This window comes from Leuciscus leuciscus (genome assembly GCF_965113295.1).
Source record: "Leuciscus leuciscus genome assembly, chromosome: 12".
Lineage (NCBI taxonomy): Eukaryota > Metazoa > Chordata > Actinopteri > Cypriniformes > Leuciscidae > Leuciscus > Leuciscus leuciscus.
Window position 1 is genome coordinate 26,852,389 of NC_138736.1, and position 20,462 is coordinate 26,872,850.

At 36.2% G+C, this 20,462-nt stretch overlaps 1 protein-coding gene across 2 annotated transcripts in view; it reads left to right on the forward strand.

Moving 5' to 3' along the window:
• The first annotated feature begins 121 nt into the window (after positions 1-121).
• hibadha (3-hydroxyisobutyrate dehydrogenase a) overlaps positions 122-20,462 on the forward strand; it is a 25,436-nt gene continuing 5,095 nt past the window's right edge. Inside the window, exons 1-6 of one of the 2 annotated variants that reach the window (XM_082187175.1) lie at positions 122-269; positions 974-1,127; positions 1,262-1,371; positions 2,251-2,372; positions 13,377-13,510; positions 15,465-15,541. In XM_082187175.1, coding sequence (XP_082043301.1) covers positions 196-269; positions 974-1,127; positions 1,262-1,371; positions 2,251-2,372; positions 13,377-13,510; positions 15,465-15,541 — 671 coding nt within the window. In that variant the 5' untranslated portion in view covers positions 122-195. Of the gene's footprint in view, positions 270-963; positions 1,128-1,261; positions 1,372-2,250; positions 2,373-13,376; positions 13,511-15,464; positions 15,542-20,462 lie in introns of both variants that reach the window. The other variant, XM_082187174.1, reaches the window with a different exon arrangement.

The window sequence follows — 20,462 nt, forward strand, 5'->3', positions numbered from 1 at the left end:
AATCTTTAAAGAAGTATTACCTTAACTTTATTCAAAGAAATCACAGCAGGAGGAACTCGGGGAGAAACGGCCTGATATCTCGCCGACAAATCCTTATCAGTGATTGGAGGAATGGTGCTGTCAATCATAGAGCCCGCCCCCTGAGTTCCTGACTCGTTCACTGTCAATGAGGCGCTGAGGTCAAGAGAAATAAGCATGGCCGCTTTGTTAAGAGGGTGCCGGAATTTTTATAAAAGAAGCCATAAACATGTGGAGCTCACATTGGGTATGTTATTTCTGCATTAATTCTTAATTGACAGTCCAAAGGGATTAAAGCACCGCTAATGTATTGCACAGAGCACTTTGGAAATTCCATTTTTTTCATCTGTTTTGTTTGTCAGTCTGCAAAATGTGTGAACATGTATAAATATACTTGAACTTTTATGTCAAAATATATGAACAGACATTGTGCACAATAACCAAGTCACTGTTTGCTTTTTATGCATCAGAAATGTAAGTTGTGGAATGCAGCTTGGGGTTTGAGAGCTTAACTGTAAACTAAACAATTAAGTGTTATGAAATTAAGACACTTGTCACCCTTCTCACCAACTTCAGATAGTGGACTTAAGCTTTTTTGTCACCTCATTTAGTCATTTTAAACATAATAAATATGTTTATTTTGAGTTTTCCTCCAAACATCTGGATCTGTATGGTTTTGAAAACTATTGATATAGGCCTAATCTTGCAAAGACTTCTTAATGGTGCTCAATGTTGTATTATATGAATTTGATTGATTAGACCCCTGTAATACTGACATTACATTGATTTATACAGGATTGCTCTCACATGTTTACTGATTTATAGACCTATGTTAAAAACATCTTCTGTTGTCAGTTTTGGTGCTCTCTTTGACTATTATGGCTTTCGGTTTAAATAGAGAAGATTGTATTTAAAAAAAAAAAATTCTGTTTGTGGCTTTCCCAGTATCCTGTAGTAGATCAATGGCCTCCAAGACACCAGTGGGTTTTATTGGACTAGGTAACATGGGGACACCTATGGCTAGAAACTTACTGAAGCATGGATATCCTGTCATTGCTACTGATGTCTTCCCAGAGTCTTGCAAAGAGCTTCAGGATTCAGGAGCACAGGTATAAGTGTATGTTTCTCACAAAATGCTCTCAAAACAAAATAAATCACCATCAATCCCTTGTTTATTTTATGTCTAGACTGTACAGATCTGTGTATGAGTCTATGGAAATAATTGCCCTGCTTTTCCTCTCAGATCTTGGATACCCCCGCTGAAGTGGCCGATAAAGCTGACCGCATCATCACCATGCTACCATCCAGCCCCAATGTCATTGAGGTTTACACAGGTTCCAATGGCATTCTTAAGTATGTCCTCTTAAATCCATACTTACTGATTTTTAACAGATTGGAGAAAGTGCTGAATTCCTACATTAGTATGTAGGACTAATACAATTTTTTCAAAAAGTTTCAATTGCATATATGAATCTGCACAGCACTTGCCTAGATCATTTATAATGATAAACATTAGTCCAAGAATAAAGAGTTTCCTAGGCTTAAATCTGGGAAAATCTGGTCTGTAGTGTTTTACAGGAGAATATGAGCTTGGAGGGGAGGCATGTAAAATGTAATACTAAAGTAACATTATATGTAATCGTATTGGAGTAATAGTTTACAGCACTTTACACTAGTAGTTGGCCAATATTTGCTTTTTAATGGCTGATGGCTAATATAATGCTGGTTTATACGCTACCATTCAAAAGTTTGGGGTCAATACAGTTGTTGTTTTTTAAAGGATTTTATACTTTTATTTAGCAAGAACATTTTATTACAAGAACAAATTATTTTCATCAAAGAATCAAAAAAATTGATGTATGTATCATTCCCCAAAAATATTAAATTGTTTTTAACATTGATAATAATAAATAATGTTCATTGAGCAACAAATCAGCATATTATAATGATTTCTGAAGGATTATGTGACTGAAACTGAAGTAATGGTGCTGAAAATGTAGAGTTACCATCACAGGAATAATTGACTTTTTAAAATATATTAAAGTAAAAAAAAAAAAAAAGATTTTGCTCTTATCCATCCATCCATCCATCCATCCATCATAAAATATAGGCCAACGTAACATGTCTAAATTTGAATTGCACAACACAATAGACCTGTTTGAATATTCCTAAGCGTCTTGTTTTTCCAATGATATTTAGCCCTCTGTTTCTTGATTTTGTCCTCTTCTTCAGGAAGATAAAAAAGGGCACCCTTCTCATTGACTCCAGCACCATCGACCCATCGGTGTCCAAGGAGATGGCTATTGCTGCTGAGAAGATGGGTGCAGTGTTCATGGATGCTCCAGTGTCAGGAGGTATGACCAACCTGGAAACAACCCCTTATTACCATCAACGTATATTCTCTTTGAGTTTGATTGACAAGATCACATTGTTTCGATTTCTTGGAAGTGCTCACTGTGGAGATGCAGTTACAGTGTTACGTATTGTTTAATGATTGACCTGTGTTGTCATTTAGGATTTATTGTGGTCAGTAGGTTCACATGTGCTGCATGTGTCTGTCTACCTATAGATGCTTGTTCCTATGGCTAATGCTCTATTTACAGATCAGTTAGATATAGCAACACTGAAGTTAACCAATAAGCTCAGAAAGTAAACATTTTGTAATATAAGATTTCGATTTTGTTTTTAAATGTCTAAAGTAATTTTAGTCCCTTTTAATGGGCATTTATGTTTGAATTTATGTTTGTAATTGTTTACCTTAAAGGTAGAGTAGGCAATTTTGGAGATTTTGGCAAGCTAGCTTTGAAAGCATAAGATCCCTTTAGAGCGTCTCCAAAGCCTTGCCTCCTTCGAAACACAGCAGGGTCTGCAAAGCATCACGAGAGACCGTGTTAAATTACCTCATGTCTCAAAGCACATAACATTAGAATAATAATGAACGTAAACAACTTACAGAGCTTTTACTTGTACCACCTGACTGCTGCAGATCATTTCACCATTGGTAGTGTTGACATAGGAACACAAAAAATCCACGCGAACATCTCCGGGTAGACCCTCACGGCTGCCATCTCGTAATTACATGGCATGAACCAACGTAAGCTTGTTTTTTTAGTTCAGGAGGAACTGTATAAGGTGGCTGTTTGTTTGTTTGTGGCGGCTCTCAGTGAATGTGTGTCTATAACTCTGCATAGCCTTATGGAACGCGTTTGATGTCTGCGTGAGCAGGGTGCGTGGAGGTATGGATATACATATGTTGACAGGCAAGTAGGGCATCGTATCATTGCATTAGGACCAAATGCAATGATTGGACAGACATTTTTTTTTTGGTCCTGAGACTTCCACAGAAGATATATGGACATTTTATTTTTTATATGAAGACCACTTCTATTATTGATTGCTATCATGATGTGAAGAGAGTTTCAACCAGTATAACAAAAGTTTATAAAAAAAAAAAATAGCCTACCCTACCTTTTAGGCACCCACACACTAGAAGAGGAATGGACAATGTCGGTCCTGGAATGCTGCTGTCCTTCAGAGTAATACATTTAAATAAATGAATGAATTAACTCACCTGCCTGTAGCCTTAGTAATCCTGAAGATATTGAGTTTGATTAGGGTTGGAGCTAAACTCTGCAGAACAGTGGCACTTTCCTGTGGTGTGATCTGTGTTAAGAGTGATTGAATCTGCTTGGAAGAATGTCAGACTGATGTCAAATTGTGAATATCCAACATGTAGAATATTTACTATCAGAAATCCTGTTGTGTGGGGGGAACCCCAACGACAAATGCGTACAAACTCTGTAGATTGTCACGTGGAACAAAACGATACCCAATCAGAAAGCGAGCTAACGGAAACCCTTTTCTTTTTTTCCCTGCGATTTTTCTTTAAATCAGCCCAAATTTCTTCACCATGTTTGTTTACTTTAAAGTCACGTTTGACCACAAGAGATTTTGCAAGATTTCCCGCGTTCGCAGTTGGGACTCTGGTTGTTTGTGAATGAATGTGTTATGTGTGTGATGTACTGGTCACATTGCGGCACTCCACATACTATAGGAGCAGAACTGTTTTTGTTTGTTTATCGTCATGTTCATGGTCTCTCACATTTTGAAAATCTGATGAGATTTTAAAAGTATTTTAGTGTCAGTGCAGAGAAATCAATTTCTGTAGAGTTAATATAAAGAAACCTACAATTTTCCAGAAACACAAGCACACTCCAGTTATATTATGCAGATTCTCTGGGAAGCCTCTGTGACAGGGCCTTTAATGGCCTGAGCCGTTATGGAGGACAGCGCTGTCAGTAGATTTCACTTTGATGGAGCCGTAATGTTGGCTCTCCCAGTGCCTGGGCCTTTCATGTAGATAAAAGGCCATAAAGAGCTGAGAAACTGCCCTGGACAAGCACATGTTTAAGATGCACAACTTGTGTGAGTGGGGAAACTCCTCAGGCATTAAAGGTTTGCTGGATGTATGTTTACTGATTGGCGTCTGTAGTGCAGACAAGATTTTAAAGAGCCTGTGTTTGGACTAGGCTATAAAAAAGTGAATGGGTGTATGTGTCCATGCCCTTGGACTAGACTGTGATCTAATCCCTCCTTAACATCTTAGCGGTTACGATTTGCCATTTTCCCCAGATTAAATCCTCCTTTCCTTTTGGTTGGATGCCAAATGGAGGGGTCAGAGACTTGTAACAAACTTTTTTGCAAAATAAAGCAATTATCATGATGCAAAAAAGTAGATTTTGTTTTAAAGACTATCCTGGTCATTATTAATTATAAAAAGTGAATGAGGACAATCATGTTCAAAGATGACAAAAAGAGTTAGCTATAAAAGTAGTCCGTACAACTCCTGCACCATAATTCCAAATTCTTGGAAGCCATAAAATAGCTTTTTGTGGAGAAAAGACCAAAATGTAAGTAGTTCATTTCCTGGTAACACTTTATTTTAAGGCAACAGTTACACATTACTTATATGTATTACACATTACTTATTGCTACATTAATTATATGTAATTACTATAGTAATTACAGTAAATTATAGATAATTACAAGTAACTAACCCTAAACCAAACCTTAACCATAACTCTATAGTAAGCAACATGTAGTTAGTTAATATTATTCAGTACTTATTTGAGTAAGTACAATGTAACTACATCACCTTATAATAGTGTAACCCATTTTTATCAGTCCTATTGTAATTGCATAAATTAATTGCATAAATTACTAATAGTTTTGAATTAGAAATTCAAACATTTGAACTGTCCCTTTTTTGCCCATTCATTTGACAAAAAAAACAAAGTCATGTCAAATTCATTTTTTAGAGCACATTAAAAGTGCTATCAGATCAAAAATACAACACTACAAATAGTATGAAGCAATCAGCATTCAATTAATCCAAACATAGTACAGATAAACAATAGATTATGACATGAACTTTAAGAGAGAATGAATACGCGTCAGTAGTGCGGGACAACAAATAGTTTTTTATGGCCTCCACACTTTTATCAGGTCTATGGGGAACATTTATCAGACCACAAAACACAGCTGCACTAGCACTTCTAAGCAGAGTGTCCAGAAGGTGGCACTCCAGCCATCATGACGCCATTGTGTCCGTTCACAGCAATCTCCCATCGCCTGTCCTCTCAGGTCTCTGTTGTGGAAAGGAGAATTTTCATGTGTGTGTGAGATCATGTTGTATTTTTTTAAAAGCTGATTTTCTTTTGATATAATTTTATACTCTTGGTTTTGTGTTCCTCTCTCTGTGCGTCACTAAGGTTTGGCACGTCAGACTATGTTTCTCAAATAATACACTCGTAAAATGACGAAGGAACTCTGTCTCTCTTTCTTTTTCTCCCTCTTTGTCCTCTTTTGCGCAGATTTGTAATAAACTCAAAGGCACAAACCTCACTGTCTGCTGTTGCAGAATTGGACCCACAACAAACCCCCGGCTAACGTCACACTCTCTGAAACGTGGGGTGTGTGGCCATTGCCGCGTCTAACAAGTGCTCGGCTAGTTAACAGTAATTACCCACATTCCTCGGTTTTTGCTGAGATTGCGGCCACGCTGTTGCTCACTCTCACTATGAAGCTCACGTGGGAAAACTTCGACCCTCTGTGCGAGAGAGCTTTTGTGTCACAGTTTTGTGTGTGGTGGGACCGGGTTAAATCTGTTTATTTTGCATTTTGTAGGGCAGTGTTTGTGCTTTGCTCTCATGGTGTCTTAACCTCAAGTCAGTGTGGTATTTACTAACGTGCGTAACTCATAATGTATATTTATCTAACGTGGTCGCTAACGGTGCCATATTCACGTTTAACAGTTAAACTACCCTTTGTTTTCCTTGTCTCAAATTTAGGCCCTTACTGAATGTGTGAAATTGTCTTCTTTTCTTCTCTCCTCTCATTTATTATCACTGATCTAACAGCCTGCATGCATGAGCTGTCTCAGTGGAACAGCCTTCACCCATCAGGCCAATATGTAGATCAGCGCTAATAAAGGAGAAAATAACAGTCTCAGGTTTTCAGATGGTCCTTTCAAAATGCATTACAAGTTTATGTGTTAATGTGTCAACTAAGTCCCTCATGTGACCAAACAGACATGAAGAGAATATTTACATATTTGTTTTATTAAATCAGTTCTTTAGTCAGACCAGTTTTGACTATTAAATGTGTGGGGGGGGGGTTTCATAAATTTTCTAATTTTCATACGTAGCAAAATGAGTAAACAAATACAAATTAAAAGTAATATTAAATAAGTTAATCAGATAGACTAATGATGATATTTAAACATTTTTTGGCAGTCCCTACTCCCTAAATATCTGCCAAAAATATAATTGGTAATTATTCTTGAATGAATTAGCAAACCATTAAAAAACATTTTTAAAATCATTTTTAACAAAAATTATAATGGAACCTTAGAACCAATATTATACAAATATATTATTAATGCATGTGTTCCATCAGATGTAGCACATCCTATCTCCTTTTATTTCTGTTTTTAAATATCTGACAAGTTTTCACGTTTCATGGCATTCAGTGTTAATGGGGTCTGTTAAGCTGTTAGCTGATAGTATTAACATAACTCGCTCATAACGGTAGATTCGCTATCCTGATGGGACAGCAGATGCCCCTTCACAATAAAAAAATCTGGTTTTCAGATTGACCAGAAACAAGATCACTCATGGAGAGGTGGGACCCCAGATACGTCCTAATGTAGATCAGCTTTCCCCGTGCTGGTTTTGGGCTCCGTGAGTGCACTCATTAATATCTCTGCCCTCTGTCGGCCGGAGCAGGAGGGGGAGGAAGAGGCTGGCTGATGGATAGGTGAGTGACAGAGGAATTAGCATAACAAGATCCTCGCTGGGAAGGCCAGGGACTGGGAGACGTGTGTGAAGGGGGTGGTCGGTGTCTGTCCTGAACTCCAGATGGAAACAGACCCATAGCAGCTGTCTAACCAGGACTTTTATAGCACTGTGTGTGTGTTTGTGTTATATTGTTGAGTCTGATTGAGCAGGAAAGAATAATCAGATATTACGATATCAAGCGTTTTTAAGCCTAAGTCTCTCAATGTCTGTATATTCTGATGCATTATCTGTTCATGATTGCTACTAAGAAGTGAATTAATAGCTGTCCGTCATATTCTGGCGTCATCTGGTATGCACTCATGCCCCCTGTCGAGGAACTGTCATTCACCCCCTCCACACACACTTAAACAGTCACTGTGGATCACAGAAGTGTGTGTTTTTGTGTGCGAGTGTGTAAAAGATGAGTGCTATTAAGCAGCTTTTAAGTCCTAAATTATGGATATTTTTAAAATGCTGATGATGGTACTATTAGAGGAACATGTGTGCATGTGTGAAGGGCCGCTAATCAGCATCCTTAGGAGCCGATACACTGATGGCTCCTGGCTTGGGAGAGCATTGATTCCAGATCATTCTTCACTTGTTGTCCACACTCAAAGGGACCGTGTGGTCGCGTGCAGAGGATGTGGGTTACGATAGTGGTGATTAAAGTCCTGCTTATCTGAATGATGAAGATAATCCAATAGCTGCCTCTGTATGTGCAAGACTCTCTTGTGACCGTGTGAAGGTTTACATTTTTGTGCGGTGGCTTGTAAACTCTATTTGCCTCTGTGATTCTGTCAGTATGCCACAAGGGCTGCTGGCGTAGAAACTATTAATCCATGTGAAGTTCTCATGAGTGTGTTTTTATATACAAAAAGAAGTGTATTAAGTTTTCTTGGAGTTTTAATTTGTCTGAGAAAATATCTCCTCTTGGTTGTAATTTGCTTGTTTTAATTCGTCTGAGAAAATATCTCCTCTTGGTTGTAATTATAAGGTTTAGCCACATGAAGCTAGTAAATATGTTTGTTCCTGTTACGCTAGTAAGAGTGTTCCCACTGCATCAAAAGCCAAAAAATACTAAAAGGGATAAGTTTCTTAAAGGGATAATTCACTCAGGAACTATGCCAAAAACAATCTTAGGCCATAATTTACTCACCCTCATAACGTGTATGACTTACTTTATTCTGTGAAATACAACAGAAGATCAAGGTCAAGTAAAAATTATTTCTACAGAATTTCAATTTCAGGATGGTAATGTTTATTATCCTAATAACTTCATGCCTTTTAGTCACATTCAGCATATTAGAGCTGGACAATAATATTAAAAAGCGAGTAATCCATTTGAGATATTCTATATAGTATGTATCACACTATGCAAGTAACTGCATGCATGCTGAAAAAAAATATTTAAAAAAATTATATATAGTTCTATAATTTATATATAGAGCTAGGCAATAATATAGTTACATTTTGCAACAAAATACATCAGGAAGTTGAAATTTACTATATAGTATATCGTTTTATGTTAGTGTGCAATATGTATCCATATAAAGTTGTATAGTATAACCTATATACTATAGCGAGAGAGAGAGAGAGAGTGTATTTCAATTAAATGAAGGAGAGTTTCAAATGCCAAGAATTAATCTTTTAATAATAAACTAAAATACTTAGGAGATCTACAAATATGCAGAAGAACAGAAAACCATAGGTATTGTCAACAAGAACGGACAAGTGGCTCAACTAAACAAGGGGTATATATATATATATATATATACAGGACTAAACGAGTAAGTTAACAAAGGGCAGGTGGACACAATGGGTTACTATGCTAACAGATAGGCACACTCTAGGAAACTAGGAGTGCATCTCAATCAGCTCCCTAGTAGTCAGGACACTGATCAATTGCAGAATCCTTTCAGGGCAGTGAAACGTTCGCTCCCTAAAAAGTCCCACAATGCACCGTGAAAACCAGGGAGCATCTATGGTCACTGTTTCCTTAACAGAAGTTCTTAAACGGGAAACTTAAATCACGTGAGCCAATTTACTACACATAACAATACGTGATAGATGTTTTTAAAAATACAAACCATTATATCATCATATTTCAGCATAAACATGCATCACTAGACAGGTAATGAACATAATCTAGCTAACATTTATAATTTATTTACGGTGCTTAATGTAGCACTTATATGTAACAAACAAAATATTTATCATAATGTACTTTAAATAACAGTAATGTCAGAAAGATATTACCTCTGCTGTTGTCCATAAATACAGTGATGTTGTACAATGAGGACGTTGTCACGTCGCCGGAAATTGTCATCAGTGTCCCAATGAGTAGTGAGCCAGCCTTCTTTATATATAGTGATTCATGAGCTCGGGCGCTATAGGACGCTGATTGAGATGCGGAGGAAATTAACACAGGAACTGGGGCACAAAATTAAGCCAAAACAGAACATACTGTATCATTTTAATATATCTCTAGACAATAATACAGTAAAAAAAAAAAGCGTCAAAGTGCTAGTTGTGCTAGACTGTCAATGGAGGGACAGAAATCTCTCAGATTTCATTAAAAATATCTTGATTTGTGTTCTGAAGATGAACGAAAGCCTTACGGATTTGGAACGACATGAGTGGGAGTAAATGATGACAAAATGTTCTTTTTTGGGTGAACTTACCCTTTAAGTCACTTATAACATGCATTTAAGAATGCAACGTGCCAACCATCTTCCCAAACTAAAAGAAGCACTTCTAAACGGTCGTCAACAAAAAAACTCACAAAAAATATTATTTCATACTTATATTGATATATTCTATATTATATTTATCTTTAAAATATATATTTATATTTATTATTATATTATATTATATTATATTATATTATATTATATTATATTATATTATATTTACAATAATTATATATAATCACAAAATTTGGGTTTTAAATCGGAATCCCAGTTTTTATTAGGGGGTAGAGGGTAGGTCCTGATAAGCCTAGGGCTCCCCTTTTCGAACAGTTGGATTATTATGAAAATTATTTTATTTTATTGATGGATATTTCATGTGTTGCTGTCTTTTGTTTAATTCATTTTTTAATTGTTCGAAATAAAGATTTCAATCATTCATTCATTAGATATTTTTCCCAAATCCTGAAGCCCCATTTGTCAGTGGTGGTGGTGTTGTTTTTTCCTCCTTCTTTTTTTCTTTCTTTCTCTTCATACAGTATTGTTTTGGACCCCAATGGCCATTATATGGACAAAAACAACTGAAACATTCTTCAAAATATCCTCTTTTGTTGTTCGACGCAAGAAAGACAGTCATATAGTTTTGGAACATGCGGGAGAAGAAATTACTGATTTTTTCATTGTAAAAAGTGCAGTATGAGGAAAAACTAAACTGACTTTTGAAAACTCATTTTGAGGAGTTTAAGTGGCAGGAGGACTGTATGCATTCATAGGCCTGATTATCCAATATGGACAAATATAGCTTTGATCGTAAAACTGAATGAATCATTGACATCCTCTGATTTAGCGTCTATTTTATCGAGGTTTGCCTAATGTTTTTACAGCAGTGTTTCTGGTATTGGAAACACAATAAGAGCAGTTCCTAGAATGTTCTCTCGAGATCTCTTTAATGCCCTGCCAGCGCAGTCGTTTAGAGAGACAATCACTTTCGAATCCCTTTTGTCTGTTTGCAATCAATGCTGGTCTTTTTACAGTCAAAAAGAAAAAGTTATTGATCAGCTCAGGAGGCTAGCTGATAGATAGCAAGTGTGTTTGTGTGTTTATGCGTCATTGCGTCTGTTGGGGTGGGCTGGAAAAATAAATGATTTAGTAATTTAGAGTCTTTATTACTCTCCGCAGTTCTAGAGGTTTGTTGAAAGATGACAAGAGGTTGCATTGAGGTTTTATTTACACACAATAAAAGATCAGAGATCTACACGCTCGTTGAGGTGGTTCAACGTCTCGTACTGCCTGGGAAAAGAGGCTCATATCCACAAATGTAGTTTAATGTAACTGTGGCACTAATTAAATGTTTTTGGTTTTTTAAAAAGTACTGAAAGCTTTAAGTGGCTTTTTTGAATGTTTAAGATGCTGGAAAGAGAGTTTTGGGTAACTAACACCACAAACAACTGTGTACTTCTCTGTCAGCGTTCACGTTCATGTGGGTTTCTTCATTATGTATTTGCTGTTATAGACTTTGATTTGACTTTCTACTTGTTTGAGTACTTTGGCTAACTAGATTATGTTTTCAGCTTCTAATAAGAGATGCTCAGTCAGTCAAGTTTAACACATTTTACCATTTTAAATATTAATTTTGCAATGCAAAGTTAATTATACTTTTATCTCTCTTATTAAATGACTGGATGAATACACATATGCAAAGAAATTTCATCAAAATAAATATAGATTTCAATTGACATTATTGTATTATGTGGCTTTAAGTCTCAATATGAAACTAGCATTGTCTGAGACAAATGCATAGTTTCAATAACATAGTTTAGAAGACATTATACATAATTGACGTTTTGGTCATAATTGACCAAAAACGTTCCTCCTTTGGTTCGATATTTGTATTTTTGTATGCCTCTGTCTGCGTTTGCATTTTGTTTCTGAATTGACTTTACATGGATTCTTATTAGCATTGTATATATGCTAATGTGATGTCTTCATTTTATGTGATAAACCAGTTTAATTTCAATAATGTGCACATTTTTAAAAAGGTAAAACTGCATATTAATGCTTGTTTATAGATAAACAAAGCACACAAATACGCACACATTTACTCAGAATAAGGGAAATGACAGACACGCTGAGTTAATGAGAGAATTATTGATGACTGATAAGTACGGCAAAAATCAATGCAGGGGAAGTCATAAACTCTCTCTTTTCCTTTCTCTCTCACTCTCTTGCTTTATCCCCATTTCACTCGATCTATCTTGCATCAGCTCTTTTCTCTTGGTCTTTAATAATTAACTTCAACATTATTAGCTTCTCAGTATAAACAGCCTATTCATTAGTGTTGACACACAAACAGACCACTCATCTCAAAGCAATGCATGCTTTTTTCCCCCAGATCACATTGTATCCAGTGTTTGATATAAATTAGGGTGAATTGGATTGTTTTATGTGGGTATTTAGGGTTTTAGTGCAGCAGATGAGGTTGTAATGTAAAAAAAAAAATTGGCCACTTTTATTGCTTTAATTGCATTCTAATCGGGCAAATCCCTGGACACACATATCTATGTCAGTAGCATTAAAAGCACCCCTCCCATGTAGAACATGGCACGCTTTAACGTGATTGGCCACGCTTGGTCTTCTTAAGGCGTGGCGCTTAATTGAACATGATAAAGTGTAAAGTTAATTACCCCTTAGAGCTGTCACTCATACCCCAGGGGGCGTGTTCACTTAGGGGGAGGAGTGTCGCTTTAGGCACAGCTGTCGTACGCAAGTATATGTGTTTGTGGGGAGGAGGACAATGGGTCCTTGTCCTTAGAGAGTTGTGAAGGATGATTTGGACAATCGGCTTTTAAAGGCAAACACTCAAATGCTGTCCCGCTGGTGCCAGACAGCTTATTAATACCCTCCTCTGCCCCAAAACACACACACATACAATGTTGACTGAATCCTGATCTGCTTTAGTTAAATTAGCAGGTTGCGCTTCTAAGTTATAAAATAAGTGTACAAATTAAATGATGATTTCATCATGAAAAAAATCTTTGGATCTTTGAACATGTCACATGTCTGTACTATTGGGGGTTTTTTTGTACCATGTTGATGTGTACCATGATTTTCTTAGAAGTACTTTGGAGTACATACCATGGTATATGAATATATTTATTTATTTGTTAATTATTTTATTATATTTATTTTTGTTTTATTTTAATTTAGTATCTTGACATAACCGTCTTGATGCCATCATTATAATGATTCCACCACAGCACTGAATTAAATGGCAATCATTGATTTTGAGCACATTTTGTAATGATTTTCAAAAGCGTGACTGTGTTCTGTCCAGGTGTTGGTGCAGCTAGTCTGGCTAAACTCACCTTCATGGTGGGCGGCGTCGAGGAGGAATATAATGCTGCCCAGGAGCTGCTCACCTGTATGGGAGCAAAAGTAGTGTACTGTGGCCAAGTGGGAAGTGGACAGGTAAATACACGCAAACATTAATGTCCTTTAGACTGTAATTGATTAGGTAATGTAGTACAGTGATGGTGACATCAACATTACTTTAAAGAATACCATGGAAAAAAAATGTCTTGCTATCTTCTAAAATGCCAAAGACAGTGTACTTTCTGCTAAAAGACATTAAAGGTAGGGTAGGCAACTTCGGAGAGGCTAGCAAAAGCAAGTTAGCTGTGAAAGCATAAGATCCCACCCTCCCTTCAGAGTCAAAGTCTCCAAAGCCATGCCACCTCCAAAACACATGAATGTACACAGCCATAGCAGAGCATGCAAAGCATTACAAGAGACAGTGTTAAATTACCTCATGTCTCAAAGCACATAACATTACAATAATAATGAACAGAAACAACTCTGACTTGTACCACCTGACTGCTGCAGATTAATTTCGCCGTTGATGGTGTCGAAATGAAAGGATTGCCATGATTGGACATTTTTTGGTCCTGAGACTTCGACAGAAGATACATGTAATTTAAAAATATCTATATATTTAGACCACTTCTATTATTGATTGCTATCAGGAGAGTTTTAACCTGTATAACAAAGTGTTTATGAAAAACATTGCCTACCCTACCTTTAAGAGACATTGTTGTCTATTAATGGGGTCATTTTCTCCCCAAGAGATTTACTTTTTTATGCATTTAAAACATATTCTGTCATTGTTTTTGTACATTTTATTACCCTTTGCGACTAGATAATGAAACAATCAGTTAAGATCACTCTAAAATGGTCAGGAATCTTGTTAAAAGTAAACTTCTGCTGCTCATTTTCAACTTTTCTCTAATTTTCCATTTTTATATTGTTAGTTTTTCTGCCGTTTAGAAATAAAAGCTTCTACTATATCCTGTGTCAAGTTTATGAACACCCATTAGCAGTGGTGGGGGTAAGTTAACGCATTACAAGTAACAGGAGTTATGTAATCAGATTACTTTTTCAAGTAACTAGTTAAGTAACACATTACTTTTAAATTTACAACAATCAAATAAGTAATGCAGTTTTGTTTTTCGCATTTATTGACTGACACTTCTCCTGTCTCCATGTTGAGAGAAATTGAGGTGCAGAGGCGTTGTGTGCACTGTGTAAACATGATTCTTATTGTGGTTCTAGACTAAATGTGAGCATGCATTTACTCCTCTCACTTGCACAAAAACAGATTCACTATTCCTTAAAATGAATAAAAACTGTGAAATGCAAATCTCCTTTTATGTATTTAATCTCACTTTAATATTAACCAATGTCTTTGCTGCTTACCTCCGATGATCTAATTCAATCATATTTATAAGCAAAAATTATTTTAGATAAACATCACATTTGTGTTTAAATTTTTTGTTTTTATTGCTGAAGAGTGTTGAACTTCTCCTGCGTCGTATTTTTCTGCAATCTAGAAAGGTTTGTTTGGAGCTGCACCCTCTACTGTACAACCGTAATTTGCATTTCATTCATTATCCATTTCACTTTTGGTGGTAAAGGGCCTTTACATTTGCCAAAAATATAATTTTTGTTTCGTTTTTTACGCAAAAGTAACGTAATACATTACTTTTCATTATAAGTAACTAAGTAATGCAATTAGTTACATTTTTAGGGAGTAATGCATTACTTTTAAAAGTAACTTTCCCCAACACTGCCCATTAGGAATGTTTGATGTGAATGTTTTGTGTTGATCTGTTTTATGTCAAAGTTGCAGCTTTTTTTTTCTTTAAGTTACAGTATGTATTCATAGTATCTTGATATGATATTATATAACTCATTTAATAAAAAAAAAATGTAATACCATTATTAGATGGCATTAGACTCCTCATGTGTTAATTGATGCATAACAAATTTCTAATGAAATGACAATAAAAGACCAAATGTTACTACAAAGCCTTTAAATTAAATGACTTCTTTGACTGAACTGATATTTTGCAATTTTCTCTTCCAGGCTGCAAAAATCTGCAACAACATGCTGTTAGCAATTGGCATGATTGGTACAGCAGAGACCATGAACCTCGGAATTAGGTGAGTGTGTGTGTGTGTGTGTGTGTGTGTGTGTGTGTGTGTGTGTGTGTGTGTGTGTGTGTGTGTGTGTGTGTGTGTGTGTGTGTGTGTGTGTGTGTGTGTGTGTGTGTGTGTGAGAGAGAGAGAGAGAGAGAGAGAGAGAGAGAGCGAGAAATAGAGAGAGAATGAGGGTGCTGTCTAAAATGAGGAAAAAAGTTTTAAAAGTAGACCAAATGTTCTCTGCTCTAGATTCAAGCTGCTTTAAAGGAACACGCCGACTTTTTGGGACTTTAGCTTATTCACCGTATCCCCCAGAGTTAGATGAGTCCATAAATTCCTTTTTCATCTCCGTGCGTGCTGTAACTCTGTCTGACGCACCCACCGCTAGCCTAGCTTAGCACAAAGACTGGAGGTAAACGGCTCCAGCTAGCATACTGCTCCCAATAAGCGACAAAATAACGCCAACATTTTCCTATTTGCATGTTGTGATTTGTATAGTCACAGCGTGTACAAATAACAAGATCACATGAGACACAGCCATCTTCTAACCATATACATACTGGGAACTAAATTCTCAGAAGGCGAAGCACTGCTTGGCCACACGATAACTTTGTGTAAGAAACAGACTGAGATTTAAGGGGTCATGGCATGACTTTATTTAAATTAGGAACATTTTACCATGATGTTCACTTATAATGTTAGTGAAGTTTTTTGCCAAAAAGTTTTTTTTTTTTTTTTATATTGACCCTTTGTCGGAATCGCTCCATTTTAGTGCTGTGGCTCCTTTGAGGCTTTCACTGCAAATCTTGCCATCCACTCTCAAATCTCATTTGGGTTCATTTAAATTCGGTTCACCACGTTTGACAACAGTGATGACAGACACCATTGTTTGTTGTAACAGATCGCCATGCGCCATGCTTTTAAGCTTAAAAGAGTTTGTTCTTATTTTACTGCATTTAAAAGACATTCTGTGACAATGTGTTGGCAGTATCTTTTCTTAGTACTGATGAATGCAGAACACGATTTAAAAAAAAAAAAGAGAAGAGGGTAAAATGATATCAGAAGTTATTGGTAGGCAGTTTTGCTTGCATATACAGCTTAACAAGGTTAGACTCAACAGATTCACTTGTATATGAGATATGTTTTCATATTCACTTGAGTGCAGTCTTAAAATCTAGCAAACACCAAGTGATGTTATCCCTCTTTTCAGGGATATCAGGAGGGTGTAGGCATATGCACACTCATATACACTTAAGCATGCTCATTTAGATGCCTTGGGTTCCTGGCTGTCATAAATCTCCCATGCTGCACTGCAGCCTGTCTTCTCATGCAGCAAACTGCACATAGAGAATGTAAAGAGGATGAATGTTTGACTGAGATATTATGATTTTTTCTTTTTCCACCGGAAAGCAAAGGGGATGCACGGGAGGAATAATCAATCTCTCACTACGGAGAATTATAAAATAAAATAAAATGTCCACCTTTCATGTTCTTTTCTTTTGTTCTTTTCTGGGTTTTACCTTCATTTTTGGGATTATTATTATTTATTTATTTTTCCAGTTTTGCTGCCCTCTTGCCAAAATGGAGGACGTCTAAATTTTAAGTATTCATTTTAAATAAAATTAAAGTAATACAATTTAAAAATACATAAAATAGAAATGCAATGTAACAGGGTTGCAAGCTTCCACAAAAATTCAAGAAAAATATTTGTTTTGTTGTAAATATTTCAGCAAGGCTGAATGCAGTCAACACTAAAATTTGTGTAAATATAATAATAAAATGGAATGAGATTACTTGTAAATACCTTAAGTGGTAACACTTTACAATAAAGTCCCATTAGTTAACATTAACTAACAATAATCAATACATTTGTTAATGTATTTATTAATCTTTGTCAACATCAGTTAATAGAAATACAACTGTTCATTGTTAGTTTAAGTTAGCTCAGGTCCAATAAATAACATTTACAGATACAACTTTTGATTTTAATAATGCATTAGTAAATTAATGTTTCTGAGATTAATAAATGCTTTAGAAGCATTTTTCATTGTTAGTTAATGTTAACTAATTTAGTTAACTAATTAATGTTAACTCATGGAACCTTATTGTGAAGTGTTACCCAATTGGGTCAATAATTGAAAAGTGTTTACTATGATTCATTCAATATTGAATTCGTATTATGTCAACATTTTGGCCTATGTGATTTTTAATCAAACCCCCCCCACCCCCCAAAAAAAGCATTTGATTTGCCTCTAACACTTTAAAAGAGTAATGGGACACTGTTCCCTCTTTGTAGAAAAAGTCATTTTACTTAAATTTTTCCCAACGAGTGCTGGGTGTCTCTAGTCATGCATGATGTTTCGTTTGGAAAAGAAGTGTCCCCAAATGACCGTTATCTCCCCTCTCGCTCGCTCGCTCTCTCTCCATTTATCTTCACTTACGCATGCATATGCTGCTGTCTACACTTTACAAACAGTAGCAAAAACTGAGAATGAGCCCTATTTTTTAACGATGCCACATACACACTGAATTGAGAGGTTTTGAAAGTTCATCCACTACACAAACGCCCTCACACACACACACAGCCTGTGTACAGATGTTTAAAAAGATAATTGACATTTGGTAATAAACTCGTTTGTTGCCTCTTAAAGACATTAATAAAATTGTGGCCTGTGTGTGTTTGCTTATAAGACTATGTGTTTATAATCTTGAGAGCATCAGGGTTTGATGAAGATGAAATGAGAACAAGAGGCATAGTGTATAAACATAAGTCTTTAACAAAATGGGGCCCCCTTCTAATGCAGTGATCAAACATCAAACGCCTCTAGTTTATTTCCTCCTTTCCTTATTCTTAAACTGTAATTTACTCATCCTGTTTAACCAGACTCTCACATCTGTTTTCCTTTCCCTTGCTGCCATGGTATTAACCTGCCCACACTTTACACTCAGTTTCATCTGCCAAATTTTCTGCCAAATCTGCCCGAGTGTCTTTTAGAAAGTGTCTCTTTCATGTAAATTTGATGTTTAAATGATTTGGATAATATCCATAGGAGCAGAATGAGTGCTATACAAAGTGACGTTTAGCATTTTAACTGTGACGGTGCTTCCTCTTCACACACACTCACTCGTTTCTCGTGCAGAGAGAGTGATTTGTGTTGTAGTAGAGAAGCCAGGTTGCAGTTGAGGCGGTAACCTTTTCAGTCACTGACCCAGAACGTATGTGTATGTGTATGTGTGTGTGTATGAGTGTGAGCTGGGGGAGGGAGGGGGACGATGTTGAACATATGTCACCGGTTGTCCCCAAGAGACCGAGAGACACAGACATAAAGGGAGAGTGAGAGAGAACAGGAGATTGATACGAGGTCAGTCAGTGGGCTGTTTACAGACATTAAAACCCCCCAAAAACAACTGTCAAATGACAACATAGCTCACAAACACACACACACATTATTGAGATTACATTTTCCAAAACAGTCTGACAGAGTGAGACGGACGGACGGATGGATGGAATAATAGAAAAGGGAAAGAAATAGACTTTTTATGCACATATGTGTGCCCTTGTATCTTAATTATTGCATAGACTTGTAAAAGTCTCGGTGCATGTGAGTGTGTGTATGAAGGCGCGGCCCCCTGAATGAGAGACAGGTGGAGTTACTGTATAACTGCCCTTAAACACTCATCATAGTTTAATAGACATAAGAAAGCTAAAAAGCGCACTTTACTGTCTCACCACCGCTGCCGCTCCGGCGTGAGTGTGCACGCACACGCGTGTGTGTCGAGTTGCTCTTGATGTGGTCATATTTATGTTCTTGTTAAAGCAAGAGGCGGCAGCTCTTTGCCCAGTTACACATCATCCACAGATTTCCCTCTTTTATCCCTCTTCTCTTCATCCTTTTCTTTCAAAATGGCTTTTTGTCAACTGCCACCTTTTTTTGTCTCAGTAAACAGTCTGCTAGTTGACAGGGGTTTTTTGGTTGTTAGTTTATTGGTGGTGTTTTGGTCAATATTGTGATCCTCTTTTCTTTTCTTTTTTTTAACTGTTCATTTATTCGAAAATGCATAGTTCGTTTCTGGGATAAAGTTGAAAATGTCACAGTGAGACAACTGTCCTAATCTATCCTCATTGTCCCTATCATAATGAAGAATATTTTGTCAAAATATTTGATTATTTCTTAGAAAAAAATATTTTCAATAATTTAAAATCTGTTAATGTTATCAGATATCAGATGTATATGTATATATGTGTGTGTGTATGTATATGTGTGTGTGTATCTATTAGGGATGCACAGAAATGAAAGTTAAGGGCCGAAATATAGGCAGTTGGCCAAAAACTGAAACCAAAAATACTTTTGAATTTTTATTTATTTAATATATTAAATGAGTTTAGTTTTTTTTTATTGTATAATGGTATTAATATTAGACTTTAATGAAATTCTATATTAATAAAACATTTATGAAATTCAATCATTTTAATGATACTGAATTTTTTAAATACAAGCCAAAAAAATACGTACTTTTATTGAAAGTAACACACTAAAATTGTGCAGAAAATATATTCATATTAATATATTTTTCTTTATTAAGTTCTATGCCACAGATTCAGATTTAACAGATTTATTTTTTGACCAATTATCCAAATAATGTATAGTCCTACAAAGCTATTATTATCGGAGCATGTGAGCAGAGAGCAGGGAGTGGATCAGTGAACGAGAGGGTGGCGTTGCCCAGCTCGGCTATACCACACCGTGTTACAGCACAGAAGGGCTGTTGCAAACAGAAACAAGTCTAATACATAGAAGTTTCACGTCGGCACGTTATTTGAGCGGAATTTGCTTTTCCGGTGAGCGGTTAATGAGTGGAGCGTTCGCATGGGCCGTGAGCAACTGAGCCGAGTGTGTGTGTGGGTGTATTTATGATTTATTTTGTATAAAAAATTAAATAT